The sequence below is a fragment of the Alosa alosa genome, chromosome 1, assembly GCF_017589495.1.
Source record: "Alosa alosa isolate M-15738 ecotype Scorff River chromosome 1, AALO_Geno_1.1, whole genome shotgun sequence".
Lineage (NCBI taxonomy): Eukaryota > Metazoa > Chordata > Actinopteri > Clupeiformes > Clupeidae > Alosa > Alosa alosa.
Genome location: NC_063189.1, coordinates 19,204,142 through 19,222,801, shown reverse-complemented (window position 1 = coordinate 19,222,801; position 18,660 = coordinate 19,204,142). Strand labels below are relative to the sequence as shown.

Below are 18,660 nucleotides of genomic sequence, written 5' to 3'. Positions count from 1 at the left end.
CGTATGTCTGAATGCTACCAAATGAAACCATGCAGAGTGGAATTGATGTGGATCAAAGAAGTCAAAGGAAGTGAATGAATCCATGTCCATGACCCAGATGGCCTTCTGTGTAATGCAGTGCAGCTGGGGGCGGAGAGAGGGGGATGGACGGGGGCCTATCGCATCACAGCCAGCACAACTCATCCTACTCAGCTAACTGGGAGGGGCGGGACTCTCACTAATGACAAAGCTCCCTTGGTATTCCCTGATTGGTTCTCTCCTGTTCACAGAGTTCCCTGGCCAATGAAGTGTCAGCAAGGGAGAGGAGATGAATAAGGAGAGTGAGGAGGAGAAGAGAGAGTCAGGTCTGTTTCAATTTGGCCAGATCACCAGAGCACAGCAAGCACTACATCTCTGATAACCACTGGGGGTAGGGGGTGGGGGTGGAGAGAGACTGCCCTTTGTGTGTGTGTGTGTGTGTGTGTGTGTACATGTGTTTGTGTGTGTGTGTGTGTGTGTGTGTGGGTGTGTGGTGTGCACGCACATGTATGTGTGTGTGTCTGTGTGTGTATACAATGTGTTTTCTTTAGGTTGGAGAAGATACTGTGACACAGTACACAGATGAAGTATCTGAGGCTACATCATCTCCACAAGATTGCTTTCACTAAACCCGATCCCACTCCTGCCCCAAAGGTGAACACAGAGATCACAGGTATCAAGTTGTCACTTTCTGTCCTTTATTTCCACAAGGTTTACACATATTCACTTTAACTGTGTCGAGTGTACGGCGACATGTCACAGGGTAGGGGAGATCTTTGGCTTGTGTCGGATCGTGGATCGTCACAGCCTCTTGGTCTTCTTGGCAATGTAGCTTTGATAGTAGAAGTTGCTGAAGAGTCCAATCAGGCTGATGGCGTACGCTACCACAACGATATTCATGGAGTTGGGGAAGTCGCAGTCGGCAAACAGGTTGTAGGTGGTGTGAACAGTAACAATGAGGAACTGGAGCTGCAGTGATAAAGACACTAGCTGACTAGTTTGTATGAAGCATCTGGGTTTGCTACATTATGACCAGGAGTAGAGGTAGTCGTTAAGTATTAATTAACAATAGTCTTAAGTACACTACTTCTCAAATGAGAGCACATATTAGATGTTGCAACAATCCTTAACTAAGAATAACTTTTTTCTAAGTACATTGTACCTAAGGATTACAATAAAACTACAATTTGTTGGGCAAAAAGGTTTCTAACACATTTTGGCTACACCAATACCTCTACTCACTTCAAGTACTAAATACTGACTGAAAATTTGAATTTGTGAATACAATCAACTAGGCATCTCTGATGAAGATTATGGCTTTGTGTATATTTAATAATTGACTGTGTTGACATCAGTGTGACCCAGAGGATCCTATATGATGGCCAGGCCTTACCAGCTGTATGGAGGTCAGGTAGCGTTTCCACCACAGGTACTTCTGCATGTGGGGGCCCAGGGCCGCTAGTCCATAGTACATGTACATCACCACGTGGACCAGAGAGTTGATGAGTCCAATCAGGAATGCTGAGGACCACACACAAACAAATGGATAAACAAAAACGCAGAATACTTATTTGTGCCGTTTTTCTGCATTGATTACTGCTCAATGATATCATCATTTGTATTGGTATTTTCAAGCGTTTCAATCTTCTGTAGTCTTACAAAACTTGGGCTGAAAAAGTACAGTGCATCCACTCATGGTCCCAAAGCGGTCCGACAGAAACATATTAGAGGTACTGGCTGAAAAGCTTCAGTTGGAAATTTGGTTTGCATGCTTAAATGTTAAATTAACATCAATGATTCTGATGTCTCAGTGATTTGTCTGCCCAAAAGCAAGGCATCTCCAACATTGTATTGATCAGTCATGACACCAGTCCACATAAAACTGGAATCAATGTGATAGGCTTAGTGTTATTTTGTTCAGGGCATAGCAGCATTCCTGTCATTGTCAAAATTCTTTCAGAATAGTGTAATGCCTCAACTCTGTGTATGTTTTTATGTGTGCGTACATCGTGCATGTAGAACTTACACTGGCCCCCAGCCACATATTTGACACCTGCCCACCAGTTAAAGATCATGGTGCAGTGGTGGTAGACATGTAGGAATGTCAACTGACTGTTCTTCTTCCTTAAGATGAAGAACACCTGGGAAAATAAACTTTAAGTGAGGACAGAGTCCTGGAATCTCCGTGTTACATTCGTATAATTTGTTGACTTACTGTATCGCTCAGCTCAATGACTTTTGAAAAGTAGAACCACCAACACACACTGGCCATCTATACAGAAGGAACAATTAGGCTAGTTGGAGTACTACATTTGTCATGCTTCTGGTTTCTGAAATAAGGTTAAAACTTGAAAAGATGGAACATTTATAATTCATTTAGAAATTCAGAGGGATGTAGATGAGAGCAGTAAAAAGAGAGATATTAATAAATAAGAGAGAAATTAATAAATAATTACCCTGATCCCTAATGGGCTGTTGCTGTAGTCCACTGGCTGACAGAGTAAACTGTAATTGGCCAACCAGGAGGTCGCGGTAAACTTATGGAAGGTGGTGGTGGGGCAGAGAACAATACTTGTGTGAGAAAAAAAGTGTTCCCAGAACCCCCAGTAATGAAAAAAAGCAGTCTGAAACATGAGGCAATGAATAAAACAGGACAATACAAACTAGGGACTCTTGCAAAAAAAGACCATTCTGCTGCAATTCTAGAAAAGACAAACTCTCATAAACCTGTCCAAACCTTATCAATCATGATTCATGTCTTAAAAGGCATTCAAGATTTCACACCTGTTGAAGTAGTGTTATGTTGGAAAAAGGTTCCGGGGTTGGGGGGACACACATCATCCAGAGTATCATGATGCCCTCAACATTGTTAACTTGGGACCATATACAAGGCTGAACAAAAGCATAAGCTCTACTGTTTGGCTTCAACAACCATTCCCATTCGTGTGTGGATTTACCCTGTCTGTACCTACCTCATAGAACATATAGGCAGACAGGCACACCATGGTGAAGTTGTAAATGATGAGTATGGCTTTGATGTTGACTGGCTCTTTGTGTGCCATTAGCTTTGGTCCAAGCCACACGATGATGAGGTAGCACAGGAAGATACAGGTGATGGGGACAGGGGAGTACACCAACAGCCATGGATCTGTCCTTTTGTCTGAGGGACACACAATCTATCTAAATATCAGCAATAGACATACTGTTTCCATAAATCTTAAGCAGGTGTGTGCACTCTAGAAACACTGACAGAAATATTTCTCCAAAAGACTCAATATGACTTCACAGAATAGTTTTTTGGTGGGAACAAAATTGTCATAGTTGTGCATAGCCAGGGATTAGCAGTATTAGGCATTTAAACATTTATTTAAAATAAGTATTTCAAATACAAAATTGTATTTTGTCATTTGCATTTTATTGTGTTGAAGAAAATTGCTGTGTATTTTGTATCAAAATACTTTGTAGGTGTGTATTTTTGTAGTTTGAAAATATTGCCAAATATTTTTGGTAAAACCAATACTTTTGGTGATGTTAGCAATTTGCCCAGACTTGTTGTGATCAGAATTTTGAGATGATCCAGTGCAAAATGAGTAACATGTAGGTTGCTCACACACACAACACTCCCTCTCTCACACTAACCCATTCACTCAACCACATGGTTACTTGCTCACCCACATATATAAGTTTGCCTGTTTTTGGTAGAACTTTGGAGCATCTTTGACTGTGATGTGTGTGTGTCCTCCAAAGCTGATGATACACAAGGCACCTTTCTGAGCAATGTTCAACGTTCCTGAGTATTGTTGTTCTGGCACGTTCCCTTTGATATTGGGCAACTTAATTTTCTTGATAACTTTAATCATCAGGCAAATGAACATGATCATCCAATTGGAACAGGCACCGGTTATGTGGTTGCCCTGTTCAAACAGTTGCCCCATGTATCACCTAAAGCAATATGAAGCATTCTATGCACTAACAATGTCAGAGACTTCATTCTCCATATTATATGCCAGTGTACCATGAGTCATATTTTAAGGTAATAGAACTGTATTGGGTTGCTTTAAACCCATATTATGTGGCTCTCAATGGGTTTGGTGGTTAGTTCGTACCACTTGACAAGTTGTGACTTTTTGAGTACAGCTCTGATTTCGGCTATGAGATGTAACAGGCAGGTCCGCACAGTTGATCTGTTGACTTTTTGCAGATTTATGTAGGCAGATAAAAGCTGTTGCTCTCAAACGCTGTCCACTTAATCAACAGTCAGTGTACTGATGAAGGACTAGACTAAATAGACAAATATGGAAGTTTTGCAAAGTGATTTCATGCTCCCTTTAAAGAATATTTTAGTGTTTCGAAAATACAAAAATACAGTATTTATTTTGATACATGTGTGGCTACTGTATGTTGTAGTTTATTTATTTTTGATACACTTAAATTAGGGTATTTTATATTTTATTTTAAAATACATTTGGATGTATCCAAATAGCACAGCAAAAACACACTGACCATATTAGCACCATATTTGCAATCATGAGAATTAAGAGGGCATGCGCATGAAATAAATGAGCCCTTAGCCACACACACGCAAGCTCTGGGTCCAAAAACAGAGATGATGAATTTAAATTATTTTTTATATAAAGGCCTACCTCCATTGTCTAAGATCCATTGATAGAAGATTAGAAGTCTCTGCCATGGCGAGGCGATTTGAGACACCTGTATGGACAAAAATGTTTGCGGCGCACATAATAACAAACAATCAAGCCTTTTATTTCACAAAAAGTGATAGCCTATCGGTACGGTAGACACTCGACTTACCCCCGTTCTCGTCATTTTATAAATAAAGAAATGCTGCCATCTGTCGACAAAACAGACTAGAAGACGACAAATCCAACGTGTTTGGATAGACTACTGAAGAAGATGCGTAATTTGGAATCTTTTTTTCCAAGAAAGCACCGTCCCTCACTGGCAGGAAAGCTATTTAACACTGAAGTCACTAGGTTATTAGGGGATGATAAGGTTACGGAGGGCTTTCGCTCCAAGACGGATTAACCTGACAAAATCCCTTACACAACTCCGCTGTCACTCTTAACTTTAGAACGCTCCATCTCCCTCATTTACTCGAGAACGCAGGAAAACGCAGTTATCAGTGTATTTTTCAGAATGGAAAAAGTATCATGTGGATTAAGGAATGGAAAGACAACAGTTTATTATAAAAAATGTATTAACCCCACTGTTCAGGTGCGAAACAAGCGATGGTTTGGAGTCACAAGATGCTTATACCGTCTCCGAGAATACTGAATGATTTATGCGCGCTGATGGCAGAAAACCACTGGTTCGCTCAGGCTTCGTTTATTAGCGACCTGGCTACCATGATACACCTATAGGCTAGGCTATCCTCACTGCGACCTTTTTACACAGACACAGGTAGAACTCTGTGACTACCTTGCATTAAACAAACAAACACACAAAAACTGACGACCATGGTTGTTCTGCTTGTTTGTCATGTGTCCACATTGTCATTGTGACCATAATATAGGCTATAGTTGGTTTATATCCATAGTCTGGTCAGTGTCTTTCTTTATCTCCTCTCACCTGGACGTCTACTTGTTGGCCACACCCACCACCACAGCAGTGGTCTCTCAGTAGCCTTGTCTCACAACAATTTCACAAACGAACATTTAAAATGAGATCACTTTTTATTTCAACTGAACCTGCACAAAGAGCAAATCACACTTCAGAAATTCTGCTTGAATTTATAGCCAGTGTATCCGAGCCTTTTAGCATAATTTTGAGAAACCTCCAGGAAGCTTGACATGTGTTTGAGCACGAGATGATTTCCTTGACCCATCAGCCACACAGCTTCCATATGCACACACCTTAGTGAGGTTTAAAGTGCACATTTCATTACATGCAACATCAAGGTCAAGGATTCCTGTCACCTATTCCTGTCACACATGAAGCTGCCGAAGCGCTCTCATCACTTGCTCAGCTCGAGTCACAGACTGGTTCTCATGATAACTGATGTGGCAAAGGAATGTATAGAACAAAGACAATATCGCTTAAGGAAAATAAAAAAGACAAGAGGTATGAGGCTGAAACATCAAAACAGCTTTCCACACAATCGACCCAAGTTGAGAGAGGAATATGCCAAAACTGTAACATGGGCCCTGAAAAATAGATATGAAACCCTGATCTAATGATGACAATGAATTATCTGCAACAGCTGGGGTATGGAGAAAAACATTTCTATTGCTTTTGTCATGTATTATGTTTTTTTTTAATTAATAATATATATATATTTTTTTATTTGTTTATGTACGGCACCTAGGAAAATGATGTCATCTTTACCCCAAGGATAATGCCTGAGATGCACATGGATAAAATATGGGGTCCTTATTTTCATGTCGAGCACACAGTCTAATGTCTGACTAAAGCTACTTTAATAAGGCATATTTATTTTTGCTAATTTAATACCATGATGAAGATCCCAAGTACAAACATGGGTGGGTCAGCATGTGAAGGCATTCACTGAACAAGATGAGGATATCACTTATATATCATGAAAAGACAAGAGGTATGAAGCTAAAACATCAAAACATCCCATTATGAGCCTTGATAACCCATTTCCCAACCAACTGTTTTTGGTAAGATTGCAAACCCACATTCTCTCCACCATTTCACTGGCTAGCATTGCATGTCTACTGTAACACTGTTGAGTAAACAGTAATGATCTAACCAGTTGAATTTCTGTTAGCTGCTTGCTTTTTGTTTGTTGCAACAGTCCATGGACTGCAGCGTATTACCGATCATGGTTTTCTGGTGTGGTGTCTCCTGTGGTTGCAGCATGGCCATGGTGATCATGGTGACCATGGTGACCATGTGTGTGTTTGTGTGCTTGATGGGAGTGGACCCTATCACTATCACTTTGAGAAGGCTGGGGGAGCAGTTGAGTCTTGTCTGCAGGACCCTCTTGATCGTCTGCCCGGACTGTTACGTTACCATGGGCCTGGTCAGGGATTGGTGTTGGATACAGCGTGGTGTCATTGCTCGTAGAATTGTGGAATCCCGATTCAAAGGACGTGTAAGAATGCAACTGGAATATAAGTGAGAATGTAACAGTAATGAGTGTATTACCAACATATCAGATGGCATATAAACAAACAATGTTTTTTTTTATCAATTGACACTTACTGAGCAGTTACAGATATCTCTGTGATATGTGGCCCGGATGGCGGCCTCCACATATGGGAAATGTAGGAAGCTGTATGGCAGAACGATGTGAAAAGTCAGCTTGCCACACCTAAATGGGGCGAGGGTGGTGGGGACAGAGGGAGACAGCAGACAAGAAACAGGACTCACTAGGCATCCTTAATTCAACAAGTTTCACACCCCCATGGTTTGCTTTGCTCAAGCATGTTTTTAAAAGATCTGGCATAGGAAAGGCCAGTATAACAGGTCAAGGTTTAATTGTGTGCCAAAAGCTCAAGAATGCAACCCCTCAGCAGGAAGATTCAATGCATCTGTGCAATTACCTAATCTGTTTGCAATTATCATGTTGGTTATTCACTCTTGATTAGTAACTAAGCATAGACACATGGAAAGATTTTTTTCTTATCAATATGATGGAAAATGATTGTGATGTGTATTCAAGCTGGACCTGTCATAAATGAGGACGTCATCTTTTTCTCCCTGAAGAGCAGCCCAGACGTCTTGTTGGAGGGGACTCTGCTGATAGACAGGGATCCCTTCTGCTGCTCTCCTCTTCAGCTCCCAGTACATGGCTCTGGATTGGGCCTCTTGCTCATTCACAATCAGGAATGACACATTGGCCAGCTTACTCAGGGCCAGCCTGTCACGCAAGTCTCCCATGCTTCAGGGGGGAAAAGTGTACGTTTGGAAATCGATAAAATCAAAAGGAAAGGTGAGGGGGAAAAAAGAAGGCAGGCCATTGCTTTCCCTACAGCAGTGAGGCAGAACTAGAACTTTGTGTGTGCCTCAGTCTTGCTCTCAGTCTAAGTATGGATAACCATGGACAAGACAGTGCAGAGTTCAAAATGTATAATATAGTATAGTATAAGTATATATACTCTTTTGATCCCGTGAGGGAAATTTGGTCTCATTTGGTGCATTTATCCCAATCCGTGAATTAGTGAAACACACACAGCACACAGTGTACACACAGTGAGGTGAAGCACACACTAATCCCGGCGCAGTGAGCTGCCAGCATTAACAGCGGAGCTCGGGGAGCAGTGAGGGGTTAGATGCCTTGCTCAAGGGCACTTCAGCCGTGCCTACTGGTCGGGGTTCGAACCCGCAACTCTCCGGTTACAGGTCCGAAGTGCTAACCAGTAGGCCACGGCCGCCCCAATGAGCATATGAACGAATACACTGTCTTCCTGACAACATTACAGAACTTTGCCATGACTTTGTGATTCTTCTAATTCTAAATCCCACTTACCGGGAAGCTTGCGTCAGGCAGAAGTGTCAGCTAGCTTTGAGAAGCGCCACCATCACTATGTGCCCATGGAGCTCCTCCATGGGGGCTTTGCCCTCTATCTCCCAGTGTGGGGCAGTCTTGCATATCCTGGAGGCTTCAGTATCCCTTTCCACCAACAGTGGTGATGCCCACAGGAGGGCAGGGAGTGCAGTCAGCCACAGAGCACGGAGTCCCTGCATGACCGCCTTCCCTTACTTCACCCACTAAAGCACAACTGAAAAAGCAAAAACAGTGCCAGAGAGCCAAGTTGTTCCATTATTTATAGTGAGCTATAAATATTAACTAAATGAAAAATAACATAACCTACTAGAATTACCTAACAATACAAACCTTGTTTGATGGCTGTAGGAGTCAGTGTGTTCCAGCCTACCTACAATCTATAGTGTTTACCCCCTGGTTTTAAAGTACACATCAGAGCCAAAAGCTGCTCCCAAAGCAAACACCAAGAACCAATCATTGGATAAGGTGACATTAACTTACCTATGCGGGTTTGCCCTGAATGTGTGGGCTATGTGGCACAACCTTCAAACTCTACTTTCAGGAGCACATTTTGTTAGCCATTAATCATTGTTTGCTTGAAGTAAACATTGGGTAATTGGTTTACATGCTTTCAAATTCTGGAGGGGGGTTGCACCTCATCTATTCCAAGCATATCCTATTTGAGTATGATAAATCCTGTATTTTGCTAAGCAAGCATGCATTCAACTTATCAATTTAAAGAATGTGTATTGTACTCCCTTGTTTGTTATTAAACTATACTAACACGTAGCCTACACAAGGAAAGAGGATCAGCTTTTCAGCTGTCTGCGCAGCTTTGTTTTTCAACCCCTCTGAACAACTGGACCAAAGTACAAGTCTCTGGTAAAACTATTGCGCTCTGCACTCTCTAAACATCGTGGCATCTAAAAACAAAGGGTTTGTCATGAAAAAGTTTTGGTCCACATGTCCTGTTTCTGTCATTTTAAACATTGAGGTAACAATAATTTCATGAAGTAACTATGATAATTCTGAAACGCATGCTGTAACTGTTGAAAACTTTTATTCTTAAGATATTGTACATTTAGTACCACTGCCTGGATAACAGCATGCTGCACAAAAGTATCATTTTGCAACTCCATAGAGGTTTATGGAGTGTGGTGGGACACCATCATGCAGTCAGACAAGAGTTTGCTTAGGAGGCCATCCATTGTTACCACTTGTGACAGTATCCACAGGGCACAGTGTCTCTTCTCCAATGCGCTGGATGCATATTTCGTTTTCCTTTCCAAGTATGACAGATAACATTGTGTGCTGGACGGTAACGTGTGGCATGTTGGTGTGTAGTTTGCAGTCATTCTGCCAAGCCCCTCACAACCATGTGCACCAAACAAATCAAATTCTGTGAAGTGGCTGGAGCAGAGAGCAAATATGTTTGTGTACTTCTTTCCCTCGTCACCACTGAGGTAAACAATAATAAAAACATGGCCATCAATGAATGACTTTTACAAGTTATGACACCATCTTGCAGTCGGTAAGGCTCAAGAACATTGTTGAAGAAGAAATGAGGCTAAACGCACTCAAGTAAAACACCTTTTACTTAAAATATTCTGCATACTATTTTCATGGCTGTACTCTGTGTGCAAACAACTAATAGTGTCTTAGGTGTGTTGGCTATTGTAATATGTTCATATGAGAATGACCCAGCATCTTCAAAATATTCATTGGGAATTTAATATTTAAAAAAAAAAATACCTCTGATCACACACTCTTTATGCAACCAGGTACCGATGCAAAAGCTCACTATAGAGCCGCATCAATTATTGCCTTCAGCCAAATATTAATTTTATAATTTGAAACTTAAAAACAAAACATAAAAAGAGAAATGCCTCTACGTCATCACCCCTATAAGTCCGTCATCATTAGCTCCACTGCCCTCTGGACTGTTACATGATGTTATGATGCCAAGGCCCAGTTCAGCCAGCTCTTCCTGCATGCTGGTGGACATTGCTTTGGGCTCCAATCGGTTGCACAAAGTTCTGTAGGAGGGTAAGGGGTATCCCAGATCTCGGAGGAACTCGTACCCTTTGACCCCGACGGCGCAACGGATTTTGCGGGCAGTCAACACAGTGTCCTGAGACCACACGGCCCTGCGCGAGCGCTTGGCCAAGGTGAGCGCCCGGATCTGATCCTCAAACAGGAACATCTGAAGCCCTTTCTCGATCTTGTTCAGTTTGTGGAGACGTTTCTTCATTTCCTCTACCTGTTAAAACACATCAGCACAAGGATGGCTTCAGAACACTTTTTTGGCCAATGCACACACAAGCACCACAAGATAATTCTACAATACTTCTAGCAATTACTGGACTACAATGCCAAAGTCAGCTTAAGCACAATGAGAAAAAGGAGTTTGCCCAAATGGATGTGAAACTGGCCTCTCTCTGTAGCCTGGCTGTGTGTTGTTGCTGCTGCTCCAGCTGAGCCTTGTAGTGTTGACAGAGAGTGCAAGGGTGCTCTTCCTCTGTGGCCTGCAGTCCTGCCTCCTCCTCTGTACTCAGTTTAGGCTGTCGCCGAGCATAGCCATGGTCTCCCACGTTAAGGTCCTTCTCCACTAGAAGTACATAAGTCAAGACTACATGAACTGGAATTTAATGATAAAAAAAGTAAATCCTTATGAATAATACAATTCACTATGGCAAGAATACCCTCGTCAGCACTGTAAGAAAGTAGCCTAGTCCTATTTAAAATATTGGCTTCAATTAAGAGACTTTCTTAACAGGGATACCTTACTTTAAAGTCAGATTCAAGGTATATAAAATACTCTTTTTTTGTCAAAAAAGCAAAAAATAAAATGGGTAGGACTATCTTACCTGGTTCTGGTTTAATAGGTAGAGTTATCTGAGGTGTGATGGGAGAGGGGGGGTCGGGTACATTAAAGAGGGTAGGGATGGCATTAGGTTTTAGTTTCTTCCCCCCTGCTGGTGATCTTGCGATTTCTTCAAACTGACTTTCTTCGAAATGGTCCTGCGAGAAAATTATATGAAATGGATCTTTCGTAAGATATAGGACGAAAGAACAGTCGCTGTATTTTTGTCAGCATCCAAATCAACAACCGAGACAAACATAGGTACCATTGTGTTCATGTCATTGCATAGCGACGCTTATGTACATGAGTTTACAAACTTGCCTGGCATAACCTGGAGCAGGGTGTCGGCACAAAGTCACGTCGACAGTTTATCACCCACTTTCTGCTTCGTACGGGGTCTTTCGGAAATCTAAAGAGTTGTTTACCTATAGTAGTGGAGTTAGAGCAATTTGGTGCAGAGCATCCACCCATATTTAGTTATGAAGTGGCAAAGGTTAGCAGTAAGCTAAATAGCTATAAGCTATTAGCTTACTAGCTCAAGTAACTAGTGTCTCGTTATTGATGACACGTAACGTTAGAGAGCCCTCTAAAGCTAACCGCTAACAAGGTTAGCGGTTTAGCAAGGACTTCCTGGGAAAACGTTTTTGGTTAATTTACACCTACCAGAAAGAATACACACATGCATTCAAATATATTAACAATATCGTAACAAAAGGTTTTACAACGAAAAATAAAAAAGAGGCTACAAGAAATTTGTGAAATGCAGACTTTGTTTGAGCCAAAATGGCACTGGGGTACTTGGCGAGCGTATTTTCTGATGTCACTTTATTGAGTTGGCCGAAGAATTGCCTGACTCAATAGTTTTGTTAATCTTATTCGAATTTCAGGATATAAGTAAACAGACTATTTTATTAGTTAAATATAATAAATCACATATCCATGGACACAAAGCATGCAAAGACCCATTATTTGGTGACTTTACAGTAAGCTAGGATGACGGTTTACCCCATGCCTTCATTGAAGACATCTATAAGGGTCCACTGTGACGGCCATACCCATGTGTTTTTGTACCTTATGAATTACACGTTTGAGAAGAGAAGTTAGTGGTGTGTTTTGGTTTTTAGTGGGTTCCTAAACGAATGACTACACTTGAGGTTAAGCATACATCGATGTAATTTAGTGGAAACCTTTAAATGGTTTGATAAGTGTAACTGCTGACCGCATGAGCGTATATGTAAGATACAGCTCCTCACAGCCATGAGCCATGTCCTTTTGTATGACGTCTAGCTAGCCCATGTGTGTTAAAGATATCTTCTCACAACTGTTATTCCCGAATAAAGTGAAACGTTAGTGTGATCGACTCCAGCATAATATGGCAACCTCGATGGTGGTCCCGGTTGTGGATGTACAGAGCAATAATTTCAAAGAGATGTGGCCAGCAATTTTGTTGGCCATTAAATCATCATCTTTTATATCTTTGGACACGGTGAGATATCTAACAAGCATTAACTTCATTGATAGCACAAGTTAAGTGTGTGAGAAGCAAATATCTGACGGGATAAATCCTTGTAACTTGTTTTTAGGAGCTGAGCGGTTTGGGAAACAGAAAGAGTCTTCTTGCAGAGTAAGTAGCTTAACCTAGAGCTAACATCTCTTTATCCGAGAAAGTTATCTGTGTGTTTGGCAAGAGATCTGGGGGGTATTCCAAGTACGTGGTTTAGTGACAAACCTGGGTAAATTAACTCCGAGTAAGTGGTAAACCTCCTACAACAAGAGTCCTATGGCATTGCTTTGTAAGGAGAATGAAGCCATACAGCTCTTCTATTAGGAGGTTTACCACTTACTCTGAGTTAATTTACCCAGGTTTGTCACTAAACCATGTATTTGGAATACCCCCCTGAATAGAATGCTGTTTATGTGATTTTGTTTTGTACCAACATGTGCTGCCCTTGGTGGTTATTTTTTCTTCTTCTTTGCTTTCCTTTTGTTTTTAAACTTCTTGAAGGCTTCAATTATGGAGCAGTTTAATTAGAGATGTACTTAATGTTGAATTCGTCATATGTTCTATGGCTGTTTTCCCCCAGGTCCATTGAAGACCGTTATAAGGCAATTTGCCATGCAGCTCGTACACGCTCCATTCTGTCCCTTGGTTTGGCGTGTTTCAAGAAACTTGAGGATAAAGTAAGACTTTGTATTGTTGTATAATCATTATACTGTGTTAACTAGACAATTAACTATATTATAATATACTATGATTGTGTCAATGATCTTTTTCAGGCTGACCATACTTACTTCGTGCAAGTGTACAACTTGACTTTACTCTGTTCAGAGGAGTATGTTATTGAACCCCAATCAGTCCAGTTCCTTGTGCAACATGGTTTTGATTTCAACAAACAGTATGCTCAGGGGGTCCCATACAATAAGGGCAACGATAAGGTAAATGTTGATTAATATCATCATTACTTTTAATGGGAAACTACTCGAAGAAACATTCTAATCCCCTTTCTCCTTGTATTTCAAGGGTGGCGATGTCCATGTGATAAATGTTCGTAATCTTTTCGTGGAGATCCTCAGAGCTCACAAGCCTTTGGTTGTTCATAATGGATTGGTTGACATGGTTTTCCTGTACCAGAGTTTCTATGCCCATTTGCCCGAGAAGCTGGGTACGTTTACTGCAGACCTCTCGGAGATGTTCCCAGCAGGCATCTATGACACCAAATACGCCACTGAGTATGAGCTGCGGCTCACGGCCTCATATCTGGAGTACGCCTTTAAGAAGTGGTAGGTAAAGTCAGTACAGTATTTGAAAAGAAAAAAAAAACAGCCAGCAAAAATATGTGTAATTCATTGCATATTTTGCAGACATAGCACCATAAAATGTGATACCTTATCTCTTAACCTTTACCTTCTCTCATTCTTTCGCACAGCAAGCTGGATAATGGCAGATCCATTCAGGCAGGTGGCCACGGGCCTCATGTGTTCCTGGAGTTCTGTAACTACACTGGGAACATGCAGAGCTATGTGGACTACAGGCCATGCGCTGATGGTCACGTGGGAGGCGCAACAGATGTCTGCATACAGTTCTCTGTGAGTATCACAGTCAAGGCACTTGCATGCATGGCTCTTAGACATCTTTGTGAGAGAGATTCAAAATGAATGTATTTCCTTGAGCAGTGGGTTCATCATACCGTCATTCCACCACTGTTCAGCCATTGACCTGGGTCAGCCTTAGGGGGTCGGGGTGTAGAGAGGGTTTGGCTGCGCTAGGATACTATTGCCGTTTCCAAAACACCATAAGGTCAAGGAGAGATATTGATAAATTCATAAGGACCTAGGAAAAGACAATCATGGTTTTAAGACAATCTGGCTCTACTTACACTTATGGGAAGTGAGTTTTATTGACTTGTCAAGTTGATTGGTTTTTGTTACCTGACACAAGGAGGCATCCTTATCACCTTTCCTTGCTTCAGTGTACGCTTTCTTTGCTTTAGTGTACCTTTGCTAAAGAAAGCATTGAAGCACCTTTACTAAGCATGTAGAGAATCCGAACAGCTCTTCACTAAATATTTCCATGTCATTTTCATTGAAATAGGAAACTTCCTAAGCAAAAATGCAGCCTCTGAATGCAGCCTCAGCCAGTTAGCATCCCAGTTTGCCATTACTGTCTTTAAAAATGGCGTCCGACATTAGGTGCCACATTATTCATGACACAAAATATGTTGTCTGTGTGGATTGGTGGATGAACTGGCAATTTCCTGCTGGGAGGATCAACCAATACCTTGACAATTTGTGGCCATGTATTATGCACCTTATTGGCTAATCAGCACATGTTGGTCGCCATTGGTGAAGATAAAGAAGCAGCAGCAGCTCTCTGAGTACACTTTTGGCTGAATTAGCTAGCCTAGCATCTGTCATTGAAATGATGGGGGGGGCTTCCTCACTCTCTCCAGTTTTATATAATACCTACATGGTCTGGCTCCTCTTCTCAGGCTTACGGGTGGTGTCCCAATGGGTCTCAGTGCCCCATGTCTCACGACACAGACCTGATCATCCAGCAGGACGAGCGGACTAAGGAGAGCAAGCGCCAGAAGAGGAAACGCAAGAAGAAGCAGAAGGGCCCACAGGAGTCGTGCGAGGAGGGTCTGGACGCACCCCCGACCAAGCAGGCTCACCTAGAGGGCAGCAATGTCGAGGAGCAAGGTCAGAACAATGGAGTGGAGAAGAACTGCACCAGCGCTGCCACCGAGATGACCGATGACCTTCAGGAAGATAGCTGTGCAGATGCAGGCAGCATAAACCGTGAGACTTTGGGAGCGTCCACAGAGGAGGAAGGAGCTGTTCCATCTGGGGCTCAGACTGGGGACCCCTCAGCGCTGGCGGTCAAGACTAGGGAAGCAGACGCAGCAGTGAAGAGGGCAGAGGCGGGGACCCACAGAGCTGGCTTTGATGCCTTTATGACCGGATACATCTTTTCCTACGCCAGTTCTCTGGCAGCGAAAAGCGAGGAGTCGAGCCCAGGCAAATGGCTGCTTGGCTGCTTAAACAAACTTTATCTAAGTGGTAAATCCGTACCCTTACACATTGTGAAAAGCACATTTTCCAAGTCGTCAAAGGCACACATGCATAAAATGGACATTGTCTGGGGAAAGCGCCTCAGTAACAATGCAGCTCCAAGGGTGGAAACGATGGCATGATGTGAGTCGTGTTTGAAATGGTTTTGTTATTAACAATGACTTTAGAGTCTGTGGGCGTACAGGTAACACAGATGTGTCCTGGTCTTGCGTTTCATCAAACATTGTATATGGTGTTCATTTAATTGAGGTCATCCATCTCATTCTCATTTGGTGTCATGTTATGATTTCGAAGATGGAATGGTTCTTTCAAAATCTGAGACTGTATAAAGAAATGACAAAACAAAAACCATACATTCTACTGTAGTGCAGTTACATATAAAGTTGAGTTTTATTTGTAACAATTGGATATACAAGTTTTATAATGGTGTACATTTATAAAATTAAAGCCAGATGAATGGAAAACGTTGTCCTGATCTGTCTTTGGTTAAAATATACATCTGTATTACGGTTAAAAATTGACACAAAACAGTCAGGACAAAAAGAAGCACTGTATAAGTATCCAACAAAACAGATTTTTTACATCGACAAAATCCCCATTTTAACCAAGCTGCATTAATAACATGCTTTCCACAAACTCTGTAGAAACAGATTTAAGACATTTCTTTTAAATATCAAAATAGATTCTCTTTAGAACTAGCCTGCCTTGTTATATTCATTGCATAGAAATGTAGTGACAACAAAAAAAGACAGGGAAAAAAAAGTTACACCATCATTTATCTTTTCAAGTGCAAGTTAAAATTTTAAGTAATTACAGAACAGATCGGAACACAGCTGAAGATGTGACTACAGGTCCTGAAGGAGAGAGTGTGACCCTGTGTGAGAGATCCCAGCCATGACAAAACTCTGTGTGTGTGACTCAGTCTAGCACAAGTCCTCTTGTGGCATTCTCAGAGAGTGAACAGACAGGGGACTGGTCAAGCTCTCCCATGCCGAGGTCAACAGTCCCCCCACAGTACAGTGTATCAGCAGTGTGCTGAGTGCCATTGGATAATCCTTATACAAATAATCAGACCAATATATTTTCTTAAGCTTATTGGGACTGGGGAAGGAGACGTGTCCTCATGAATGAAATCCATCTCTGGAATGTATGACTTGTATGACGCAATGTGCTTAAGCACCCTAGGAAACTGAACAGCTACATGCTAAATAGCTATTCACTGAGCTGTTATAGGACAGGTGTTTCTAGCTGTTACAGCCATTGCTCAGTAGTAAGTGAGCAGGATAGGGTTATGCAACTTAACGTGTCAAATGTTGAAAATGCTGAGTTAGATATTAAGTCATTGAGAGTGCTTTTATAGGATGTTAAATGTGTTGTTACATTCAAACAATCGGTCTGGAGTTGAAAAGTTCACACGGTTAAACTGGTTTCTGAAAATGTCAAGATATTTGACCTGGACCTCAGACCTCACACAATGGCTCTCCACATATCTCCTCAGACCCCATTCCTTTAGTCCAAAAGTCCAAGCTTAAATTTCTTTCTTGCCGCATATTTACACAAAGTATTTTTTCTTCCAAAATATTAAATACTCATGATTTGTGTGAAAATAATCTCTCTGCATTTTAAGACTGCAGTACTATCCCTATCTTAAACAGCAGGAGGCGCCCTCACTCTCGTTCTCTGGTGCTCAGTCCTGTTTCTCGGGGTGGTCAGATGTCGCACCGTGAGATCACGTCTGAGGACCCCAGCGGCGGCTTGCCGGGTGTGAGGACGACCGAGCGCAGCTCCTGATGCTGCGCGGCCACGCTGAGCGTGAGGGCCGGCGCTGAGGGCAGGACGGGCAGCCCCATCATCTGTTCCTCGTCATCCTCCGCCTCCATGTCCTCGCAAGCCCCGTTGCCGTTGGGCAGGCTGCTGGCGCCGCGCGCCGCCGCCTCCTCGTCCGTCTCTGGGCTGGGCCGGCCGCTGGAGCAGTCCATGGCCTCGGCCTCGGCGTCTCCGTTACTCCCTCCCTCCCCGCCGTCCGGCCAGCTCCGCGCTGCCTCCGCCTCCTCTTCCCGCCCGGCCCGCGGCCGGAAGGGCGGGATGTCCGACACGCCGTACTTCTTGGCCCAGCTGCTCAGCGGCCTCTGCTTGGCCTCGGCGCCCGGCTGCTGGGCCTGCTCGGACCGTTGGGCGCTGGAGCCAGTGGGCGCCGAGCAGAAGGCCTCGCACAGGGGCAGCTGCGGCGAGACGGGCAGCGAGCGGCACTGCCGGCCGGGCAGCTGCCAAGGCTCCGGCCAGGGCACAGAGAGTGCCGCCATGCCGCAGGGGTTGCCCGTGGAGACGGCGCCGGGCAGGAGCTGCTGTTGCTGCTGCGAGAGCGAACCTCTCGGGCTGCCCTGAGGCGAGTGCAGGTTGAACATGAGCGAGAAGACCGACTTGCTGGGCACATCGAAGAACTTGATCTTGCCACCCTTCAGGTCTTCCCGGGCACTGAAGGGGTTAATTTTGGGCGCTCCTCCCCGTCCGGTGCCCTTAGGTCCAGGGTTGTAATATGGGTCCTGCACGTTGACTTTGCGGCCGGGCTTGCGGGAGAACACGTCCGATTGGCTGCGCGACAGCCAAATGTTGCGCCGAGGACGGGGTGACTTGGGAGGAATCTTGTCATCCTGGAAGCCCAGCGGGTTTAGCCTTTTCATACCTTGTAGCTTATCACCTGGAGAGAGAGAGAGAGAGAGTCAGAGAGACTACA

General features: G+C 43.1%; 5 protein-coding genes across 9 annotated transcripts in view; 1 reads left to right on the top strand and 4 right to left on the bottom strand.

Annotated features, from left to right (window-relative positions):
* Positions 1 to 707: 707 nt before the first annotated feature.
* On the bottom strand, positions 708 to 5,071 carry elovl8a (ELOVL fatty acid elongase 8a). 2 transcript variants are annotated; one of them, XM_048260962.1, is made up of 8 exons: positions 4,831 to 5,071; positions 4,662 to 4,728; positions 2,991 to 3,178; positions 2,475 to 2,555; positions 2,234 to 2,290; positions 2,045 to 2,159; positions 1,412 to 1,539; positions 708 to 987 (listed from the first exon to the last, which is right to left on the bottom strand). In XM_048260962.1, exons 1-8 carry the CDS (start codon positions 4,843 to 4,845, stop codon positions 820 to 822), a joined length of 819 nt encoding a protein of 272 aa, XP_048116919.1. In that variant the 5' UTR covers positions 4,846 to 5,071; the 3' UTR covers positions 708 to 819. The 2 variants fall into 2 exon arrangements, with proteins under 2 accessions (XP_048116919.1, XP_048116928.1); XM_048260971.1 differs by lacking the exon at positions 4,831 to 5,071 and having other exon boundaries at positions 2,991 to 3,194; positions 4,662 to 4,696.
* A 621-nt stretch (positions 5,072 to 5,692) lies between these two features.
* On the bottom strand, positions 5,693 to 8,901 carry selenop2 (selenoprotein P2). The gene is made up of 5 exons (XM_048260949.1): positions 8,843 to 8,901; positions 8,474 to 8,726; positions 7,673 to 7,885; positions 7,207 to 7,315; positions 5,693 to 7,108 (listed from the first exon to the last, which is right to left on the bottom strand). The coding sequence occupies exons 2-5, from the start codon at positions 8,689 to 8,691 to the stop codon at positions 6,815 to 6,817; spliced, it is 834 nt and encodes a 277-aa protein (XP_048116906.1). The 5' UTR covers positions 8,692 to 8,726; positions 8,843 to 8,901; the 3' UTR covers positions 5,693 to 6,814.
* Positions 8,902 to 9,527: 626 nt separating this feature from the next.
* si:ch73-382f3.1 (uncharacterized protein LOC100151273 homolog) lies at positions 9,528 to 12,160 on the bottom strand. 2 transcript variants are annotated; one of them, XM_048253729.1, is made up of 5 exons: positions 12,018 to 12,160; positions 11,676 to 11,779; positions 11,359 to 11,512; positions 10,924 to 11,099; positions 9,528 to 10,751 (listed from the first exon to the last, which is right to left on the bottom strand). In XM_048253729.1, the coding sequence occupies exons 1-5, from the start codon at positions 12,037 to 12,039 to the stop codon at positions 10,380 to 10,382; spliced, it is 828 nt and encodes a 275-aa protein (XP_048109686.1). In that variant the 5' UTR covers positions 12,040 to 12,160; the 3' UTR covers positions 9,528 to 10,379. The 2 variants fall into 2 exon arrangements, with proteins under 2 accessions (XP_048109686.1, XP_048109677.1); XM_048253720.1 differs by having other exon boundaries at positions 11,676 to 12,159.
* Positions 12,161 to 12,400: 240 nt separating this feature from the next.
* On the top strand, positions 12,401 to 16,390 carry toe1 (target of EGR1, exonuclease). Its single transcript, XM_048240867.1, has 7 exons — positions 12,401 to 12,840; positions 12,938 to 12,978; positions 13,439 to 13,535; positions 13,632 to 13,790; positions 13,876 to 14,135; positions 14,282 to 14,441; positions 15,344 to 16,390. Exons 1-7 carry the CDS (start codon positions 12,727 to 12,729, stop codon positions 16,046 to 16,048), a joined length of 1,536 nt encoding a protein of 511 aa, XP_048096824.1. The 5' UTR covers positions 12,401 to 12,726; the 3' UTR covers positions 16,049 to 16,390.
* The window catches only part of tesk2 (testis associated actin remodelling kinase 2), a 28,329-nt gene continuing 25,961 nt past the window's right edge, over positions 16,293 to 18,660 (bottom strand). For 2 of the 3 annotated variants that reach the window (XM_048240855.1, XM_048240836.1), the window contains exon 11: positions 16,293 to 18,629. In XM_048240855.1, the coding sequence (XP_048096812.1) occupies positions 17,636 to 18,629 (994 nt within the window). In that variant the 3' untranslated portion in view covers positions 16,293 to 17,635. The remainder of the gene's footprint in view (positions 18,630 to 18,660) is intronic. The other variant, XM_048240845.1, reaches the window with a different exon arrangement.

Excerpts from the sequence above, each read along its gene's own strand:
- si:ch73-382f3.1 (XM_048253720.1), bottom strand. The coding sequence starts at position 11,825 with ATGGGTGGATGCTCTGCACCAAATTGCTCTAACTCCACTACTATAGGT. Across the intron at positions 11,513-11,675 it reads CCTGCTCCAGGTTATGCCAG|GACCATTTCGAAGAAAGTCA; the intron begins GCAAGTTTGTAA and ends ATTTTCTCGCAG. Across the intron at positions 11,100-11,358 it reads ACCTATTAAACCAGAACCAG|TGGAGAAGGACCTTAACGTG; the intron begins GTAAGATAGTCC and ends ATGTACTTCTAG.
- toe1 (XM_048240867.1), top strand. The coding sequence starts at position 12,727 with ATGGCAACCTCGATGGTGGTCCCGGTTGTGGATGTACAGAGCAATAAT. Across the intron at positions 13,536-13,631 it reads TCAAGAAACTTGAGGATAAA|GCTGACCATACTTACTTCGT; the intron begins GTAAGACTTTGT and ends GATCTTTTTCAG. Across the intron at positions 14,442-15,343 it reads ATGTCTGCATACAGTTCTCT|GCTTACGGGTGGTGTCCCAA; the intron begins GTGAGTATCACA and ends TCCTCTTCTCAG.
- elovl8a (XM_048260962.1), bottom strand. Across the intron at positions 2,556-2,990 it reads CTGCCTATATGTTCTATGAG|TTTACCGCGACCTCCTGGTT; the intron begins GTAGGTACAGAC and ends ACCTTCCATAAG. Across the intron at positions 2,160-2,233 it reads TCATTGAGCTGAGCGATACA|GTGTTCTTCATCTTAAGGAA; the intron begins GTAAGTCAACAA and ends TTATTTTCCCAG.